The sequence below is a fragment of the Trachurus japonicus genome, chromosome 21 (assembly GCF_045865225.1).
Source record: "Trachurus japonicus isolate A0001 chromosome 21, Traja_1.0".
Taxonomy (NCBI): Eukaryota; Metazoa; Chordata; class Actinopteri; order Carangiformes; family Carangidae; genus Trachurus; species Trachurus japonicus.
This window is the reverse complement of record NC_140927.1, coordinates 1,931,636-1,952,728: the sequence shown is the minus strand read 5'-3', so window position 1 is coordinate 1,952,728 and position 21,093 is coordinate 1,931,636. Positions and strand designations below refer to the sequence as shown.

General features: G+C 43.0%; 1 protein-coding gene across 1 annotated transcript; it reads left to right on the top strand.

Moving 5' to 3' along the window:
- Nucleotides 1-5,522: 5,522 nt before the first annotated feature.
- Nucleotides 5,523-15,952, top strand: slc40a1 (solute carrier family 40 member 1). Its single transcript, XM_085766397.1, has 8 exons — nucleotides 5,523-6,103; nucleotides 6,233-6,300; nucleotides 6,687-6,846; nucleotides 7,175-7,290; nucleotides 10,085-10,211; nucleotides 10,527-10,772; nucleotides 11,735-12,373; nucleotides 12,911-15,952. Exons 1-8 carry the CDS (start codon nucleotides 6,070-6,072, stop codon nucleotides 13,225-13,227), a joined length of 1,707 nt encoding a protein of 568 aa, XP_085622523.1. The 5' UTR covers nucleotides 5,523-6,069; the 3' UTR covers nucleotides 13,228-15,952.
- Nucleotides 15,953-21,093: the final 5,141 nt, after the last annotated feature.

The window sequence follows — 21,093 nt, the reverse complement described above, 5'->3', positions numbered from 1 at the left end:
AGACAAACATTTTCACACTCATGTTTACATCTCCGCACAAACACTCCAGCAGATCTGTGTGATTTTAGATGCAGGGGGAAACACGCACAGTCACAGTGAGTGAGTACACACAGTTCTAAGATCCCAGGACTCTCCGCTGTGAGGCAACAGTAGGCCTACCAACCACTGAGTGGCCGTGATGCCCAGTGTCAAGTGTCCCAGAAAACTTGCCTAACTTGACCTGTGCCAGTCAGGACAAGTTCAATCCCATGTTGCTGTTTTCACCTTGGTGGAAAATCAACTCAGATGATGAGAGAAATGAGGAACTCAACACACACAAACACACACTCCTAGTCACAGGAGAATCACATGGGACGGTCGGAAAAAAAATCTGGGAAACCGGAAACAGTGGAGATGTAGCCGACTTTGATCAGTTCAAAACTCAAGGGTAGATTTTAAGAACTGCACCGGCAATGCAACAGCATACACACTATTATCATATTGATATTTGATATATTGATATGATATATTATCATAATCATCATGTCATTGTCACGGGGCAGCATGGTAGCTACTGTGGTAGTGTGGTTAGCACTTTCGCTTCCCAGCAAGAAGGTTCTGGGTTTGATGCCTGCTGGAGGATCTGCACAGTAATGCACAGCTTTGAGCAATGTGGAATAGTATAAAGTATAGCTGTCGAGGCATTTCATCTGAAAACTACACATTTCACCCTCATGGTGGCACTATAGAGGAGAAGTCAGGCGATTGTCAAACTCAAAAGGATAGATCCTCTGGGGACTATGAAAGTCTGAATCAAATGTAATGACAGTCCATTCAACAGCTTTGACATATTTCAGTCTTGCCATCCTCAGACCCATGCTACTGATATAGTTAAAGGGATAGTTCAACATTTTGGCAAATTGGCCCATTGCCATAATCCCTATAGTCATAGCAGTAGGTTCATTACCTTTAATTGTCAGTGCAAGCTATTTTTAGAACGGTGGAGCAGAGCCGCAAGCTGCTCAGAGCTACGCTACGGAGGCTAATGGGATTTCTTGATTTCCCTCATCAAACTCATCTTACACAATCCAACAACTCCAAAACACTATCGTGGACAAGTTGTGACCTGCACCAAGAAATTCCATTAGCCTCCGTAGTGTAGCTCTGAGCTCGCACTGACAATTAAAGATAACAAACCTACTGCTAAGACTAGAGGGATTATGGCAATGGGATAATTTGCCAAAATGTTGAACTATCCCTTTAAAGTTGTGGCGAGAGGGCAGAGCACTAATAACTCAACTCTTTATTCCGTATTATTTTCCAAGGCGGAACATGCAGGGATTCAAACTACCAGCCTCTTAAATCATTATCTGCTCTTGTTATCACACCACCTCTGTGTGGTGTAATGAGGTTACAAAACTATGAGATTCCCTGTCCTGGCAGGGATCAACATCAGTAGAGAAAAATGGCCCTGGATGACCCAGATGTTGACCTTGCTCCAGCAGTTGGTCAAGCACCCTCTGAACTTGCAGTGTGATGGACAAACACACCTGGTGGAGGTCTCACATGGATCACTGCCCACCCAGCTGCAACATATTGATCTGAAACAGCTGTCTGGTGTTTACTGTTTCATTCCCTGGAAACGAGGGCTGTAATCTGGGGAAAGGTGGCCCGGACAGTGACTTCTGATGTTTATCGTTCCATGGTGGGCTGAGAGGAGCTGCCAGCTCCACATGCACCAAAGTCCTGGACAGCGGTAGATTTCTACAGAACCAAAACTGGTAAATTGTAATCATTGTCTCTGGAGTTCTTTGGTCACACCACTGCTTGGTCATCCTTCTTTGTCATGACACTTTAGGAGACCTCAAGAACCTATAGACTCACTCATACCAGCTCAGTTTCATTGAAACTTGTGAACCAAGTGACTTGTTCTTTACCACCCCTCAGCTCTCTTCCAACACAGACTAAGAGCTCCGGACAAAAAAGCAGAAGCCCTGCATGAAAAATCGATGAATAATCTGACCCAGGCCTCTGTACATAGATCTTAGGGTGATATTTCTCCATCCTGCCTCCACCTGTGTCCCGTCTTTCACTGTGGCTGTGAGCGTCAGACAACATACGGCCGCAAGAAGCAAGTCATTCTCATATTTTTGTCCCGGCAGTATAAATTTAGCCCACGTAAACACAGCGTGTTGTTCACATAGCCGGGCTGAAAGGAGATCCCGCACCGGTGCAGACATACCTGCAGCTCGCATTGTCACAAAATGACACAGCAGCCGTCTGACCACTGATGACAGGTACTCTACCTGAGCCGGGCTGACACACCGGCCCACTAATAGTGCGGCTGGTAATCTGTTTGTACCGGCTCAATGTACGCAGGCTTTCAAACGCCTGTGAGCTCTCTGTGATCCTTGAATAGATCACAAAGGGTTAGAAGTGCCTATTGTCATCACTTGGCTCAAAATATGTGCTTATGTTACTTGTTGGGGTCAGGTTTGTTTCCTCGTGCCATGACATGGCACACAGAAGGTCTACATGTTGCTCTGAGCACAGAGGATACAGCTGCTTTGGATGTTTGTAACACTGGCATGTGAAAATGAAAAAGAATCTAAACAATGAAAGAGTGCTGTCTGTTAAATTATTGTAATTTTACTGCATGTAGATTATGACCGGCTGAGAGGGGATCAAATATTAAAGACTAAATACAGGACCAGATTAACCCACTGGGGGGATTATTACAGCTGTTAGATGTGGCCCCCCAGGTCCTTGCCCTAGGAAAGGTATGTCTGTGGTAACTTCATAAAGATGAAATAATAATAATGATAATAATAAGGTAACACTTTATAATTCGTACACACTATTAAGCATTGGTTAGGCATTACATACTGAATTCATCATTTATAACACATGAAAACTCATTAGTATGTAGTTTAACACAGTTGAAAAAGGTTTACTCATCATTGATAAGCTACTGTATTTATAAACTACATACTTATGAATATTCATGTGTTATAAATGAAGAATTCAGTATTTATTAAGGCTTAACTAATGTTTAATAGTGTGTACTTATTATAAAGCGTTACCAATAATGAAGGCCTTACAGCAATGACTCATTGTGGTTTTATAAGGCAGACTATTTCTTGACCAGGTGTTTGACAACCTCATGTCAATGTCATGTTGTTTTAAAACCAGGTCAAGTTTACATTTCATTTTCTCTTCTCCTCCCTTTTTTTTGGTACAGATTTAACAAACAAGACATAATGTGTTAATTAGACGCTGGTTTGCTGCCTTTGGAATGTTTCCAGTCTTTGCTCTAAGCCTGCTTGTCTCCTGGTTGACAGGCATGTGGTATCAATCTTCCCGTTTAGCTAAAAGAAAGAAAAAAATATTTTGTAAAATGTGATCATAGAGCCCTCTGGCGCTCCGTAAATCCTCTTTTTCATCGTGCTAATCACACGTCAACCCCTTGTGATAATATTTCCATAACATGTGAAAAGACGCAGCCCCACCCTTCAGAAGAACCCACCGGGGACTGAACTCATGTTTTGGCGTTAGTGTGGTAACAGAGCTGGATATAATAATGAATTGGACGAACATCACTGCTGTGAAAAAGAATGAAGGCTCTTCAGCGCTCCTCATTTTGGTTGGTTTTGGCCAGAGATTGAGGCGTTTGTGTTTGTCTCTTTGTGCTTTGTGTGTGTCTGAGGGAGATCACATTGCCAGAGTTTGCTGTAACACTGTAAGCTTTCATCACACTGTTGTTATGATTTGAAAAAACAAAAAAAATTGAAACATCAGCAGAGTTGATGATTTGGTGCAGTGTTTGGATATAAACACCACAGAGCCATCTGAAGAAAAAGACCTGATCTCAGTGATATATGAAAAGATGCAGCTCACCATTGTTGACTGTGCTGGTATTATTCATTATACAGTGGTGAGCCCAGAGCAGAGTTTTTTTTTTTTAGTGGTGGCCCAAGGCAGTGGGGTCCCACTCAGCTGATAAGAGCTTTTTATAGTCCACCACTGTACAATGTAAAGTTACAAGAAAAATATTAACCATGTGCTCTGTGTTTATGACTTTTTATGGAAGTGGGCCAAGGAGCTCACATTAATGTTAGCCTGTAATTACAGATGTGATTCTGTTGACATAGGCCAACAAAACGCAAGTCATCCAAATACGAACAGTTTCTCTCCGCTCACCGCAGAGCTCGATTGCAGCATTCCTCGTGATAAACAGCTTCACCAGGTCAAGGCAGTAGCGTCTGTCTTGCCAAAATGTTCAAAATGTTTGAGTTGAATTTGTGTTGCGTCACGTGCAGGCTAGTCAGTTAATCTTTAACTTCTGCAATCTGTTTTCACCCGTCAGCTCTTCTTCTTTGCACCACCTGAGTCTTCATTTCTTAAAAATAAAATTATAGAACTGTGAAGCTGTGAAATTATCTGTTATCACAACTGTAACTGTTTTATTACTGTGAATCAGAGAACTGGAGTTTTATTGATAGTGGCCATAATTTCATTAGTGACACAGGCGGTGTAAATCTGACCTGATTAACTCTGCATCTCACTGTAAAGCCAGGTATCACTGTAATGACAACTTGTATAATGTATTTCCTGTAATGTATTTCCTATTTTTTCTCACAGTGAAATTTATATTTATACACCACTGCATGTATATAACAGCCTTAGTTACTGTATACTGACTGTGTATACAAACATCTCACTTTAAAAATATTTAATACATTTACAAGACATGTTAAATGACATTCAAATTATAAAATGTATATAAAAATTCTTATTCATCGCAAGATACAATGATCAGCCATAACATTATCTCACTGTTCTGATTTTGTTGCTGAGCCCATCTATAGCTAGTTTGTTTTCATTGAGTTTATTCTGAATCATTCGTCATTTAATTTTAAACCTAATTCGTTGTTTCAATTCATTTCAACAGCTTGTTTGACACAGTCAAAAAAATAAAATAAAAGCACAGAACAATCACAAATTTAAAGCCAACTACCTCCTTAGTATTTTGTTGTATGTATGGTATATGTGAATTATATGAAATCTATGGACATTATAGGAAATTATAGGTTACATTTAAACTTGAGTAGCCTATATTGACATATGTCTTTTCCATACAAATGTGTTTATGCTGATAATATACATTCCTAGCCATCGTAAAGCCTGTTAACATATATTGATATTATAAACTTTCTCAGACATGTTCAGAAATAATGAAAAGATAATCCGAATGATGATTTAATAAGCATACATAGCTATATTAACTAAATATAGCATATTCAATGTAAACAAATATATTTTACTTTATTATGATAATATGTAGGTATAACGTAGCCTATAAACATTTAGCCTGTCATATTCTAGGCTATATTAAGCTTCAGTAAGAATTTAAATGGAGCAATTTTAAAGCTGTCAACGCAGGCCACAGACATATTCATCCACATCTGTGGTGCACATCTGTCCATCTTTGGTCAGTCAGGTGTAAAAGACAAGCCAATTCATAAACAAGAACATAAAGAGCATGACGAGGTCTAAAGTCTTTATCCTACGCTCTGACTGTCTTGTTTCTTTTCTTCTTTTCTTTCTTCCTCTTCTTTTTTCCATCAGGCAGCGTGTGTACAGTGGGAGGATCCAGGACCACACTTGTTTTTGACAATGTAAATAATGACGCGTCACGTGACCGCGCGCCCGTATATTCGAGGCGGGACGTAAACAGAGCAGCATCAGAAGCAGCAGAGCAGAGGGACCGAGCACCGGAGCTGAGCACCGGACCAGCAGCCAGACCTGCTCCCAGCGTTGTCGTTTTTCTCGCGACTCACCTTTAGCCTTTGCAGGGCTAAAAACAGTTATATTCTTTCCAACTTCAGCTACAGTGATAGCTAAGTTTGGAGAGGAGGAAAGGGAGAAAACGCCGTGTCGTCTGTTTTGTTTCTTGTACAGTGCCGTGTAGTGTAAGCCGGGGTCGACCTCCTTTACATTACAAAAGAGCAGAAACCGCGCAAAGCAAAAGAAGCAACAAAAAAAATTAAACATAAACAACATTCAGTCGGTTATTTGGACAGCTTTAACATGGATAACTCTGGACCTAAGAAGACGTGCTGTGGTAGGTTCATATTCCCATTGTGTTCAAGCGCCAAACGGTTTTCCGTAACGGATCCTTCGGCTGGATAGATGATGCACACGGACCTCCAGCAGTGTAACCTCATAGCTGCATGTGTGTCTCTCTCTGCAGAATCCGTCCGGGATTTCTTCACTTCAGCTAAATTCCTGATTTACATGGGCCACGCGCTGTCAACATGGGTATGTGACACACTGTGACAACATCTGTCAGCCCTTATCGGTTCTTGTCTATTTCTGTCACCCCATCATTTATGTATTTGTATCATGCTCATCGTGATGACAGGCTTTTGCACCGCGCAGTAATACAATGTAATACAGCATTAATGTGTTATTGTGTTGTTGTTACTGTCATTGGGATACAAAATGACATGTTTGCCTGTGTTGATCAGCAGCAGCAACAGAGAGAGGGAAAGGGAGAGGGAAGAGGGAAGGGGGGTTGTTAGGTTTTCACCTGGGCTCTTATAGCACCTAAACTACATTTCCTATCACTCACAGGCAGGATGCCTTGAATCAAGCCTGTGCTCATTCAATAACACCACATTTCAACCCCCCCTCCTCCCTTCCAGGGCGACCGAATGTGGAACTTTGCTGTGGCTGTCTTCCTGGTGGAGCTGTATGGGAACAGCCTGCTGCTCACGGCCGTGTACGGGCTGGTGGTGGCCGGCTCCGTGCTGCTGCTGGGGGCCATCATCGGGGACTGGGTGGACAGAAACCCCAGGCTCAAAGGTGAGGCAGCGACAGCCAGGTGTATTAATTGATTAATTATGATCAATCACACCTGATTGTTATGGATAAAATGCTTACATTTTGTACTGTAGGACCCTGGGAGTAGCACTTTCCAAAGGGCTGTTGATTTGTCCCACTGCATCCAGTGTGTAGCTTCTCTTTCAGATGCACCTCTTGTGGCAGGAATGTTTATCCAAACCAATTTGGCAAAACACACTATTAGATTAGACGAGGGACTGCATCCAAGCATCTTGTCGCTCCATCAGACACAGATCTGTTGTCTGTGATCAGATTTCTGTCCCTAATGCCGGTCGTGGTGTTTCCACAGTGGCCCAGACTTCGCTGCTCGTCCAGAACAGTTGTGTCATCGTGTGTGGGATCCTCCTGATGGTTGTTTTCCAGTTCAAAGAGCAGCTTGTGGAGCTCTACAATGGATGGATTCTGGTAAGTTCCCCCCCACACACACCCCCACCCCTGTGCTGTCTCTTACACGTTTGCTGTTTCAACAGTGATCTGATGGGGATTTTCACTCAAAGCAGTTTTAAGCCCGTCTCCTCAAGTGCGAAACTCTGACCCCTGAAACCCGCTCCCTTTTCTACTGATACGCAGCCACTCGTGTCTGTCTGATTTATGGCCTCCTGAACTGCTTTTACAGATGAGTGGCATGACAGTAATTCACTCCCAGAAGACCTTTGATTGTTCCACTAACTCATATTGACACAATAGATTAGTTATGACTTAAAAGAATAGTTCAACATTGTAGGTTCGTTACCTTTAATTGTCGGTGTGAGCTACTTTTAGAACGGCGGAGCAGAGCTGCTCAGAGCTACGCTATGGAGGCTCATGGGATTTCTTGGTTTCCCTCATCAAACTCATCAAATTCACAATCCAACAACTCCACAACGCTCTGGTGGACAAGTTGTGACCTTCACATTCACCACGCTATGAGATAATCACGGAACGTTATGAGACAGAGTTGTTTTCGAGGTAAATGCAGAGACTGCTTGCCGAAAAACTGGTCCTGACGGGAACGCGCATCAGCGGTTTTGCATGAATTTACCTCTAAAACAACTCTCTCTTGTAACGTTCTGTTATTATCTCATAGCGTGGTGAATGTGCAGGTCACAACTTGTCCACAAGAGCGTTTTGGAGTTGTTGGATTGTGTATTTGATGAGGGAAACCAAGAAATCCCATTATCCTCCGTAGCGTAGCTCTGAGCAGCTCACGGCTCTGCTCTGCCGTTCTAAAAACAGCTTGCACCGACAATTAAAGGTAACGAACTACTGCTAAAACTATAGGGATTATAGCAATGGGCCAATTTGCCAAAATGTTGAACTATCCCTTTACTAAACATGTGCTCTCAGGAGGAAATTAATTAATTGATGCTACTCTAATTGCATCTTCTAATTGCAATTATTAATGTAAAAACTTGAAAGAATTACTTTGCAGTCACAAAACAATTAGTTTTTTTCTCTGAGTGGCAGTCACACACGCACACGCACACGCGCACATAAACGTTGTCAACAGCCAGCTATGTGTAAGTGTGTCAGTGTTTTGCAATGGACTTGTTTACACTTGTCAAGCTACATAACTGAAACCGAGCTGCGGCATCACAAAGATTCGGACCTGATCCAGCAGGAAACCGAGCCTGAGACGTCCTGTCATGAGAGACCAGTCGGGGTGTTGGGTTGACACACAAAGCCTTTCTGTTGGAGGGAATGTCTCAAACGTTGCCCTCTCATTCGCATTTGTCGGACGCCTTTTAAGTTTTCAGAGAATGAGGCAGGCGGGATGGGGAGGGGGAGGGATGGAGGGAGGGAGGGAGGGAGGGAGGGGGGGTTCACCATGTGAGAGAGTTTAGAGGGGCAGCCAACGTCGGACCGAGTGTGTGTGGAGGTGGAGACAGGTTGCTGAAACAGGAGATTGAGTGTTTGGTTGGAGGCTGTGTAGTCAGCACGATCTTCAAGGCCTGTCACATGACAGACGGAGGGAGAGAGAGAGAGAGGGAGAGAGAGAGAGAGAGAGAGGGAGAGAGAGAGAGAAATGTGGCCTGACCTGTTGAAGAATGTTTTCTATTCTGTCCGGAGCAGCTGCGTTACAGTTTACATGCAGCTCAACAAACAAAGCGTGTTTCACAAAAAGGCCATTTCTAGACAAAATGTATGTGTCTTAGTGTTTTTGTCCTGCAGTGCTGGAGCTGAGATCACATGTTGGCTATTATATCAACTGCCACACTGTTTCTCTTTCTTAGAACGCTATAGATTTTTCCTATAGGAAGCGATCGATTTTTTTTTTCCGTTTACGTATGATGACATGTGATAGTGTCTGTAGGATTTTTGGTTAAAAGATATTCTCGAGGTTTGTGCTGCGAAACTGCCAGCTATTCAGGAACTGAGTCTCTTTTCACAGTTCAGCTTTTCATTGTCACAGAATTAGGAATTTAGGTTTCAATCAGTGTAAGTGTTTTACTGATTGAAACTTTGTATTGCCACCAATAATCCACTTGATATTCACAATATAATGGGTCATAACATCAAGTACTGTATGTCTATATGTTATTATTTTGGTTGTGTAATTCTATACTGGATTTTTCTCTCTGCCATCCACTGTGGTACCATCAAAAGACGGACAATGAGTCCGTTTCGATACTTTTACACTTCCCTATCTGCTCTCAGGCCAAGACAAGTTCAGTTGTACCAACTTAGGACTTCAGATGATGAAAATGTGTCACAAATTTTCAATTTCATCAAAAAAAGATTTGCAGTCTTAGAAGATATTATGTAATATTTAAATTTGCAATATCATGATATAAGTGTTGGAATGTTGTTTAAAAAGACAAGACGACAAATCAACATCATTTTTTCCCCCAATGAAAGTAAAATGTGGTATTTTGCATATTGTTTGGCTCTAATTTGTCTTAAATTAACACATTAATGTATCTGTGCTGTCTGATGAAGAACAGATGTCTCTTCATTTAAGGAGTAAAAAGCTGAAAAGGAGGGAGCCACAGTTCTAGGTAGTGATTGCAGAGCAGCGTGAAAGGAATTGAGTGTGTTAATGGTAATGACTCACAGGTCGGCGAGTGCAGCGGTGCGGTTTATTGATGTGTTTTAGTGTTCAGACGACAGCGAGGCTCTGTCTCCTTTCAGGACATGAGCTTGATATTAGATCAAATATATAATATACAACGAAAAATATACAATGTTAAAACAAAAAACAATTGATTTTGCTTTTCAGACGACCTGCTACATTCTGGTCATCACCATCGCCAACATCGCCAACCTCGCCAGCACGGCCACCTCCATCACCATCCAGAGGGACTGGGTGGTGGTCGTGGCCGGCCAGGACAGCAGCAAGCTGGCAGGTCGGTGTTTCTCGCTTTGCTGCCGTTTCCTTGCCGATGTAGGCCTCACGTGACCCGTTATCAGATGTGTTCAGTGGGGCAGACTTTGAATCCTGGATGCTGACTCACCCCCCCCCCTCTTGCTCCCCGGTTGTTATAAGCTATTTAAAAGATTTGCTCACATGGTGGAAAACATTTTCAGTTCTTATGAACTCCATGAACTTGATCAATCTGCTGTGCTTGTGCTGTCATTCCAGTAAACACTACATGAATAAAGCACTTAAGTATGATTCATTCACTATTAAACACCAACCTACACCTCTTTGCATCAAACAGACATGAACGCCACCGTGCGGATCATTGACCAGCTGACCAACATCCTGGCGCCCATGCTGGTGGGACAGATCATGGCCTTTGGCTCCCATTTCATCGGCTGCGGCTTCATCTCCGGCTGGAACCTGTGCTCCATGTGTCTGGAGTACGCGCTGCTGTGGAAGGTCTACCAGAAGACGCCGGCGCTGGCCGTCAAAGCCGGACAGAAGGAGCAGCAGCAGGAGCTCAAACAGCTCAGCCCCTCCAAAGGTAGCTGGTGTTTACCTCATGTGGATCTCCGGGTGGAAGCTTACAGTTGTGTTGTGTGTTTGGTGGCTATTGTGCTGACAACAAACCTTCACTATGAGATTGCACAATCATGATTGTTTTGTTACACATTCACTTTAAAGAGGAACTATGTAAGTCTGGTCGCTTTTCAGCTGTTTTGCTCCATGTGCATTTGTTTACAATGAAGCCGGGGAGAAATCAATCAATAGAGTGGTACATAACGTTATATATCACATTTGATGTTACCATTATTATATTTGTGTAGTTTAGTTTAGTTCGGCAGCTCTGATCTTGCAGAGTTGTTTTTCAGCCAAGAGACACAATAAGTGACACACGTGGAAGGCAGAGAGCCTCCATTCTCCCTTGTAACAAGTTAAAGGAGAATTCCGGTCATTTTCTAAATAACGCTCTACAGCTCTAGGTCCCCGAGTGCGACCATAGGAAAAAATCCAAGAAAAATATGTGCAGCCAGGACCTAGCTCTCCACCTGCAAGCTGCGCTACACTGCAGTTAAACAGCGACGTAATGGGGGCAGAACTTCTAACTGTGACTTTGGCCTCTATATAATACTCAAAATATCACTTCAAATGAGAGATCAGTGTTTTTAACAAACGTTAACACTGCTCTCTCATATACTATATACTTTCTAATACTTAGAAAATGACCGGAATTCTCCTTTAAGCCATTTATTAAACCAACACAATGACTCCAAAGTTGTTTAATTAAGGTAGAAATGTAGCAGAGTTAAGCTACAAATCCTGCATAGTTCCTCTCTAAGTGATTGATGGTTGTCATTACACCCGATGTACAATCAGAGATCAATACTTCTTGCACAAGGCTGAGGTCCAGACTTCCCCAGAACCCACCCCCCACCCCTCATACTCAGCACAATGATAATTACTGTCCTGACTACAAACCTGTCCATCCTTCTGCACCCCTTGCAGACTTGGAGAACGGCCAGAGCCCCGAGGAATCCTCTCAGCCGCTGATGAATGACGCCTCTCCGGTGTCCAAGCCCGACTCCCCCCAGAAGCAGGGCTGCTGCTACCAGGTGTCGGAGCCGCTGCGCACCCTGAAGGCCGGCTGGGTGGCCTACTACAACCAGAACATCTTCTTCGCCGGCATGTCCCTGGCCTTCCTCTACATGACGGTGCTGGGCTTCGACTGCATCACCACGGGCTACGCCTACACGCAGGGCCTCAACGGCTCGGTGCTCAGCCTGCTGATGGGGGCGTCGGCCGTGTCGGGCATCTGCGGCACCGTGGCCTTCACGTGGGTCCGCAAGAAGTGCGGCCTGATCCGCACGGGCTTCATGTCGGGCGTGGCCCAGCTGTCCTGCCTGATGCTGTGCGTGGTGTCCGTCTTCGCTCCGGGGAGCCCGTTCGACCTCAGCGTCTCGCCCTTCCAGGACCTCTACACCCACCTGATCGGGGAGACCACCCTGCCCGAGGCCGACCACAGCCTCACCGGCGTCCTGACGGGGGGGAACGTGACTACGCCGGCGCCGGCCGAAGAGCAGCCCCCTCTCCAGTCCTACATGTCTGTTAGTCTGCTGTTTGCTGGCGTCATTGCTGCTAGAGTTGGTGAGTGAAGCTCCCCTCGATATTATCAGATAAACCCGTTATATTCTATTCTATTATAGAGAAGAAGGAGATCTGAGGAGCAAATAATTCAATTCAGTTCAATTCAATTTGTTTAACTCCAAATCTCAACATACAGTCTATCTGAGCCTCATTGATTGTCAGTAAAGTAAATGGTACAAAGTCTGAGTGGATGTTTGCTGGTTTTATTTGAAAGGAAATTAGTGTGTTGGAATTAGTGTCTGTGCCTTGTTAGCATATTCACTTCCCCTCGTAAAATGATAAAAAGCATTCTTTATTGAGATTTCCTAAAGGTGAGTCAGGCAGGCAGCAGGTCCACAGGTTGAGTGTTTTCATAAGTCAACTGAGGGTCACAGTGGACCGCTATAGGTTTGTCAGAGCAATATCTGCAACCTTTGATGCCAATAATACATCCTGATAATTCCTGCCACAGCTACTGTCAGGTTCTCACGTCATTCCGTGCAGCTGTAAAAAAAAAAAAAAAAGCATCCAGACTGACTGTTGATCTGTGTCCTGCAGGCCTGTGGTCCTTCGACCTGACAGTGACCCAGCTCATCCAGGAGAATGTGATCGAGTCGGAGCGAGGTGTGATCAACGGCGTCCAGAACTCCATGAATTACCTCTTAGACCTGCTGCACTTCATCATGGTGATTCTGGCCCCGAACCCGGAGGCCTTCGGCCTGCTGGTCATCATCTCCGTCTCCTTCGTGGCCATGGGCCACATCATGTACTTTAGGTTTGCCTTCAAGAGCCTGGGCAGCCGCCTCTTCCTCTGCTGCTCGCCAGAGCAGAAGGTGGAGACGGAAGACCCGCCCTCACTTCCTACCACCGTCTAACTCTATTAAAGAGACTCTGTCCTGGGTTCATACTTCTCAAGCCTTACCCTATCCCTCCAGCTTATCTATCCCACTAACATCACTGCTTGTAGCTGGCAGAACGCTAATGCTAACATAAACCTTAGAAAGGTAACGTGACATGCTATGATAGCCATTAATAATGTATTAATCATTAGCAGAAGGAGGTTGACGGTCAGAGAAAACTAATCCATAGTAGAAGCATAGATAAGGCAGGCAGGATTTCTCTAACAGCCTCTCATCTATGGGTTCATGCTCATTAACACATACATGTACTGTCAGGGACGGATCCTTCACCTCCGGGCTTGTGTTCAACACCTCCTCTGAACAGCCCGGGTCTAGCTGTCAAGATTTGTTTAAGGTGCTTCAGCTAAACAAAAGGGCAAAATGAGGGAGAGACGTTGCAGGGAAGCAGCCACTGAGGCTTGAATTAAGGGGTTTGTTTGGGGAGGGGGGGGTCGACTGTCCGAGACACTGAAGACAGAGCCGCCCTCCTCATCGACATCTCCATCTCAGTGACGTCATTGGTGCTGTAGCCGCTCTCTGCTAGCCTCAGCCTCCACATACTGTACATGTCTGCTGAGCAGGTCGTGGGTGTCTTCTCTACGAGGGGGTGGGTTCTTTTTATCTGACCAAACACAAAACTGGGATCCAGTCTCTTTAATGCACGGCTATAAGGGTTATGCAACTAACTGTATTTATTCAGGAACTGCAGACGGTGGTTTTTTTTGTATCATCAGTATTTTTGTCGCGTGATTGTGCCATAAGAAACAAATGAGAAATCCTATGCACCCTTGTCAACAGTTATCTCAGTAACCAAAGTCAAAGTCCACATGTGGCATAAAAGGAAGTGAGGGAAACCAGTTATCTGTCTGAAGCATTCCAAATATATATATTTTTACATCAGGTGACAGTAGCGTAGGTTCACTAATGCTTTCATATAACCGCCGTATATCTGAATATTTCTAACCCACTCTGAGATTGTACTTAAAATTTTGTTTTTGTTTTTTTTCTGATAGTTTACATCAACATTTTCTCTTTGTCACCTTTTGATTTTCATGTTTGAGTTCTCTGGAGTGATTTTTTTTATTTTTATCAATCATGATTGTTTTGTTACACAGGCACTTTAAGTGATTGACGTCTGTCATTACACCCAATGCGTGATCAGGTATTTGATCAATACTTTTTGCACAAGGCTAAAGCCCAGACTGCCCAAGAATGCCCCCCCCCACCCCCTCCCCTTCTGCACAAACATATTTCAATCACTTACAGTCTCTGTCAGTCTGTCCAGGTGCTGTCGGGGGGGTTGTGGTTCAAAAAGGCACATATTACTCAGCACAAGTGGAACAGCCCCATGTGGAAAAAAAAAAGAAGTCTGAATACACCCTCAGTTTACTTCAGGTGCCCCCCGTTTCCTGGAGGAGTCTGCCAGGGAGCTTAGTCAGCATCCTTGCTCTTACCTCCAGAGCCCAGACCTGGACTCACGTCTGGGTCTTTGTTTTTACTTCTCTGATTTCCAACAGTAGGGAAAATATTTGACTCAAGCCAGAGTTGGGTCTCCTGTCGACCTCTTTGTCTTCACAGAACCAGTGTAGAAAATGTATTTAAAAGGACCTCATTAAGACGAGTGCATCGTTTTTTGCATGCTACTCTAACTGTGAAGTGATTGAACCGATCAGACGTCGTTTTTATAGGTTAAACAAAATTCTCCAACAGATCACAGACATCGGGAAAGACGCTTTGAAACATCCCAAATACAGTCGCTTCTTCCCTCCCGCTGTCAGTCATTTCTGATGCCTTACTATTATAAACTATAGCCTTGACAGCTGTTTGAACGCACACATGTGGCTACAGCAATAGTTTGTGGCTGCACCCCCACCCATAAAGAAGCCAGACAGTGTAGCCATGATTTTTTTTGGGGGGGGGGGGGTAATAGGGAAGGAGGGGTGGGTGTTGGATGTTTGGGTTGGAGGCAGATGGAAGCCGCAGCAGATGTAGGAGAACAGTGAGCCACTTCTCAGCTGCACATTCCCACCAAACCTGGTAGAAGCGGTGCTGAGTCAGGAAGTCTACAGGTGTGTGTGCCGCGAGCTGCAGACTGGACCGGGAGCGGAGCTCATTTGTCAGATCCCACCCAGGTTTACAGTAACCTCAAACTCAAAAGTCTGCGCACGAGAGAACGAAAACCAGCTCTTCCAACGGTCGGCCTGCTGATTCAGGAATATCACACATGGCCATAAACTTTATATTTTTAATGTAAATAACAGTAGTCGTCTGTCAGTTCAAACTAAGATAAATATATAAATACAAAATAGAAAAAAAAACAACAACATTGTGTGAACTGTCTTGTGCCATTTGTCGGAAAACTTTTTTCTTTTTTTTTTTTTTTTTACATGTTTTGTATATTTAGTGTTACAATTTAATGTCAAATTGAGGTTTCATAAAGATTTTTGAAATTTGTGTATAAAGCAATTACTGTATTCATTTCAATACATCTGTATCATACTGCTTCAATCTGAGTATATCTGTGTATATGTACAGTAAATATATATACATATATCAGTGATGTAGTTCAATAGGCTGAGATATTCAATCATTAAGGAATCAAATTCTTTTGTATGTAATGATCGCACTCCACTCACTATGAGGACATTGGTACTGCTTGTATTGCATGGGCTTTCTTGAATAAAGAAAACCTTTACAATCACCTGTTTGTATTAGCCTTATCTCTATGTGTGTGTGTGTGTGTGTGTGTGTGTGTGTGTGTGTGTGTGTGTGTGTTGACAGTGGGTTAAGTTTGCTGGGCTTCTAGGTCTCAGTTTAGGGCTCGGCCATGGCCACTGCTGTGTGAGGTCACATACCACAGAAGAGTTAGCTGCTAATTTTCCTCCCCAGAGTTCAGTCTGTCTGAGGCGGCTGGTGCTACTCTGACTGACTTTAAGCTGAGCTGGATGATCTGGACTTGCGTGCCTGCCGGAAAGACAAAGAGTGACCTGGTTTTGCATAGCACAGGCTGCAGAGAGGCTCTGCCTGAGGCCTGTTGGCCACTCTTTCCCTGCGTTCAGTTCTTCATTTTTCACTTTGTGGCATTTTTGCGTTTCAACCCCTGATGTATGTTTCTTCAATTGCCGAAAAAAACGAGACATGTTTATATGTTCGTTTCATGTTAACCTCTTTAAGAGGTTTACATAACGCCAAATACCAAGCCTTTGGTACCAGTCAGACAGCTAATGAATACAATGGAAGCTTTTGCAATCTCTGCAGGCATTTTTTTTTTGTCAGTTGTTCTGTTGCAACATCAGACCAGATCATTTATAGACATCTCATAACTAATAACCTCTGTTTAAAGGTCTAATAGCATACACTTAGGGTTGTATCCATAAGAACAAATATTTCTGGTCTTCAGGCAAAAAGTAGTTTCACATCTCCTCTCTCAGACTTCCCTGTGGAGCCCTAGTAACAACAGATTAGTGCCAGCCAATTAGGAGAGAGGAGGCTCCGAGCCCCCCTCCTGATTGGCTGACTCATTTTAGGGGGATCCAATACAAATGTGTAAGTTTTCCGGTAAAACACTCAGAGAAACCAAATCCTGCAAGGTTGGATGGTGAGTCCAAGTGGGTGGGGCTTGATTACTGCTTTTTTTGTGACATCACAAAGTCACAGAAGTCCTGACGGCTGGTTTTAAGGCTCAGTCTCTGAATACAGGCTGTGGCTTTAATACTTTCACAGTATCGATTTAGAACAGAGATCTGCTTTATAATGAAAAATCATATGGTAATGACTGTAAACAACAGTAATAAAACACTGTCACACAAATCTGCAGTAATGTCACTACTAAGTACATAATGGATTGTGCTGTACACTTAAGATGTTATTTATCTCAGGACAACATCATTCACAGCTTAGTGCAAAAGGTTCATTTGAAGGAGCGACACCTCAGAAAATATTGAAAGTTGTGACTCAGCTCTTCCTCATACTTGAACAACCACAGTCTTCGGGAGGACACAGCTGCTGACTGTGGCAAAAGTCCAATGTCTACAGACAGGAACCAGATAAGTGCCTGGCCACAAGAGCAGATACGGTATCTCATCCTCCCTGTGTGTCAAATCTCTATTATCTCCTGACACACTGATCACACAAAAGCTGATTTTCTCCCGAAAAATAAATCGGCTCGCTGCTTAGTCGGCATCTCTGGCTCAGGCTCTGTGTTTGCTGAAGCCAAAGTTGAGATTTTTCAACAGATACCAGTTGGCGGTAGGGAGGGAGGTGTGAGGGGCTTAACTATTGCTCAGTTTCAGCGTTCTTTACAGCTAGTTTTATGCTGTAACACATTATTAGAATACATGCATTAACATGCATTTACTGTCCTATTAAGAATTTGATGAAAACGCATGACTTCTCTCCAGGGGCGGGTCCAGAGTATTTTCTGGTGGGGGCCACCCAAAAGTGTCAAAAATGAAGGCTGCCATTGACCACTTTCTCGAATATTTATATTGTACAGTTACACACTGTTTCCAATGTCTTCATCTTGCTTTTTTGCCCACATTGAATCTTTCACCTTACAAAGATGCCTATGACCTTCCCATTTTCCACTTGTCAATATTAAAATTGTAACCAATCAATATCATTTCTATCTTGTAAATAGGTTTTTTTTTTCACGGTCCCACACTGTACTCCCCCACAGGAGCATAGTCTGGGAGGAGCTGCTTTTTTTCTCTTCCCCTCTCCTCTTGTTCTCCCCTTTTCCTCCCTCCTTTTACTGCCCAGTCATCCTGTTATGTCTATCTTATTGTATGTATAGCCTACTGTATGCTGTAGCCTATATGTACGGACGGGGTGATTGCTGTAATTTCGCTGTACTTGTACAGTGACGATAAAGGCTGATTCTGATTCTGAGTACAAAGTTGAGCCTTATTCAAAAGTTTGTGCTTATAGCTCTTTACAGTGAACATAGCAGTGGTTAAGAGCTTTACACAATGATTGACATTGCCACAAGTCAGTGACCATTGGGGGGGCACACAGAGTGGCCAATCAGATTGCAAGGGGGGCAGGTGCCCCCCTGTGCCACCATGGAAGACCCACCCCTGCTTGTCTCTCTTATATTTGAAGCAACAGCTAACAGCCACTTAACTGATTTTAGCTCAGTATAACAAACAGGATCAAAGGGAAAGAGCTAGCACGACTCTGAAGACGGGTGACACCTTGTTTGCTTGAACTGAAAAAAAAAAAAAAAGAAAAAGAAAAAAAAAAGTTAAATTGTTGTTGTTTTATGGTGATGTTGTGTAACTGAAATTTTCTTGAGTGATGCCTTCATTGCCCCCAGGAACTAAAACTGTCCAACACATTAACCACCATAAAACCACTAGCCTAATCAAATGCTCTGATAATATGTGAGCTTTATGTGTGGGTTTTCAGAGTGGAAGCCTACTGTCTCTTTAAAGCTGAACAGATAGCCTACAGTTTCAGTTAAGATTTATGTTATAATTTCATTTTTCACTTCCATCTTTGTTTTTGTTGATTTTCAGACGTTTGTTGAACTGGCTTTGTTTAAATGGAAAAATATGCGTAACATTATGATATCATAAATGACTGTTGCTGCTGGTAAGTTGTTGTGCATTGCTCAAAGTATAAAGCGAAAGGTAAAACTGTTGTAAAGTTTTATAGTTAAATCAGGTGCAGTGATGAATTAGTCACCCTAAAAGCAAAGTTTAGCATACATGTTTACACAGGATTTGTTTCTTTTTCATATTCACTGGATCTCCTGCTTTACAACCCCAGCCGGTATCAGGTCCATAAAAGTGTTCACGGTTCAGGACTTGATAACTTTATGTATAATCTGACCCAGTTTAATTACCAAAGGTCCTGTTAAAGGCCCGGATGTGTGACGAACGCATGTGATCATGGAAACTCTCGTGTGATCCGTCCTTGGTGGTGAGGGGCCTCTCTAGCACCTCTTGAAGAAAGGAACTGAAAAATGCTGAGATGACCCTGCGCTGTCTTATATGACCAAATGTGACCTTCTCTTTGTGAGACAGCTTACTCAGGACTTCAGGATATTTGTTACTCAAGAGTGCACGGCCTGACTTTACAGCACCAATAATCTTATTTCAAGGTCCCGGTGTGATATAAGTACAGTTTGCTGCTCAAAGCTTTCCAAGAAAGGAATCAGCAACATCATGGGCAGCATTTCCAGACACAATGCCAGGAACTAGTTGATTAACTGATTGGTATTTTATGCATTCGTTTTGTCTCTTATCTTAATACTAAATTTCATCAAAAAGCAACAGGCAGGTTAGATGTGTGTCATAGTTCCCCAGTTTATAAAACGACATGAGAGGCGTCATGCACATACGTAACCTCCACCAGTTTACTGAGGTACATCACACGGCTCTGACAATGAAAAGAGGCAGTTTGGACCCTGGAGGTGAGAGATGAGGCAAAATCACAGAGGCCAACAGTTTGAAGAAAAAAGATTCACATGTTTTTTATTAAATTTCAGAGTGTGGAAAAACATGTACAGTAACAGCAAGTATTTAAACAGAGGAAAATATTACTTTCAAATGTTTATTAACTTATTCTTTATTCTATGACACACAAAAACCATCACTGGTGCATCCAGCTGCTGCTTTTATATGAGGTGAAATGTTAAGGGATTAGATTTAAGGTCAATTGAACGTTAATTTGGAGAACCAGGTGTGTTTCTGTTAAATATGCTGCCAAAAACCACATGATGAAGAGCAGGGATGCTTGTGCCCCAGGAGGTAACTAGTTACCAGATTGACTCATTCTGTTGGTCCAGACTGTGAAAACTGGTAGTAAAATCAAATAACAAGATTAATCTAGAAGTTGTTATATATCTGCCACTCCAAGTCTTAGTAGTACAAACACTAATTTGTTTAAACTAGCTTTATAAAATAGACCAAACTTTAAAGGGATAGTTCAATATTTTGGCAAACTGGCCCATTGCCATAATCCCTAGTCATAGCAGTAGGTTCGTTACCTTTAATTGTGGGTGCAAGCTTTTTTTTTAGAACTCATCAAATACACAATCCAACAACTCCAAATCGCTGCATTTGATGAGTTTGATGAGGGAAACCAAAAAATGCCATTAGCCTCCGTAACGTAGCTCTGAGCAGCTCGTGGCTCTGCTCCGCCGTTCTAAAAATAGTTTGCATCAACAATTAAAGCAGAAGTAAGCGATCGGGTGGTTTTGGCTAACTTCTTGTCAGCCGATGGAGTTAGCAGTCCCCGCCCTCGTCCCTACGTCACCACATTCACGCGCATCCCTTGGCTGCACACAGAGAGGACCGCCCCTTTATGCCGTTCTCTCTCCTCATTGGATAAAGGTTGTAGGATACAAGGAAAGTTTTCTCCTCGGCTTACAGCAGAGCAGAGTGACTGACAGACCCGTGTTTCGGACCAAACACTCTATATAAGTGATTGCTGTCGAAAGATAGAACTATTTAAGACTTATATTAACACAAATATTCTGCTTACTTCTGCTTTAAAGGTAACAAACCTACTCCTAAAACTATAGGGATTATGGCAATGGGCCAATTTGCCAAAATGATGAATGATAGTTCACCAACAATTATGTCCAATCATCAAAAATGATCCATTAAACATCTAGAAGACACTAAATATCATTTAGAGAGGAGTGGTATCAATCCTCATCTGAGACTGGGATGACAAGATTTGAGTTGGGTCCTGGATTTGGAAGACTGGTGCCTTAAAGTTGCTGATAAATATTGGAAGACAAATATTTTCCAGGAATCTTGTGGATCAATCAGGACAGAGAAAAGAAAAGAAAAGAAAAGAAAAGAAAAGAAGAGAATAGACAGATGATGT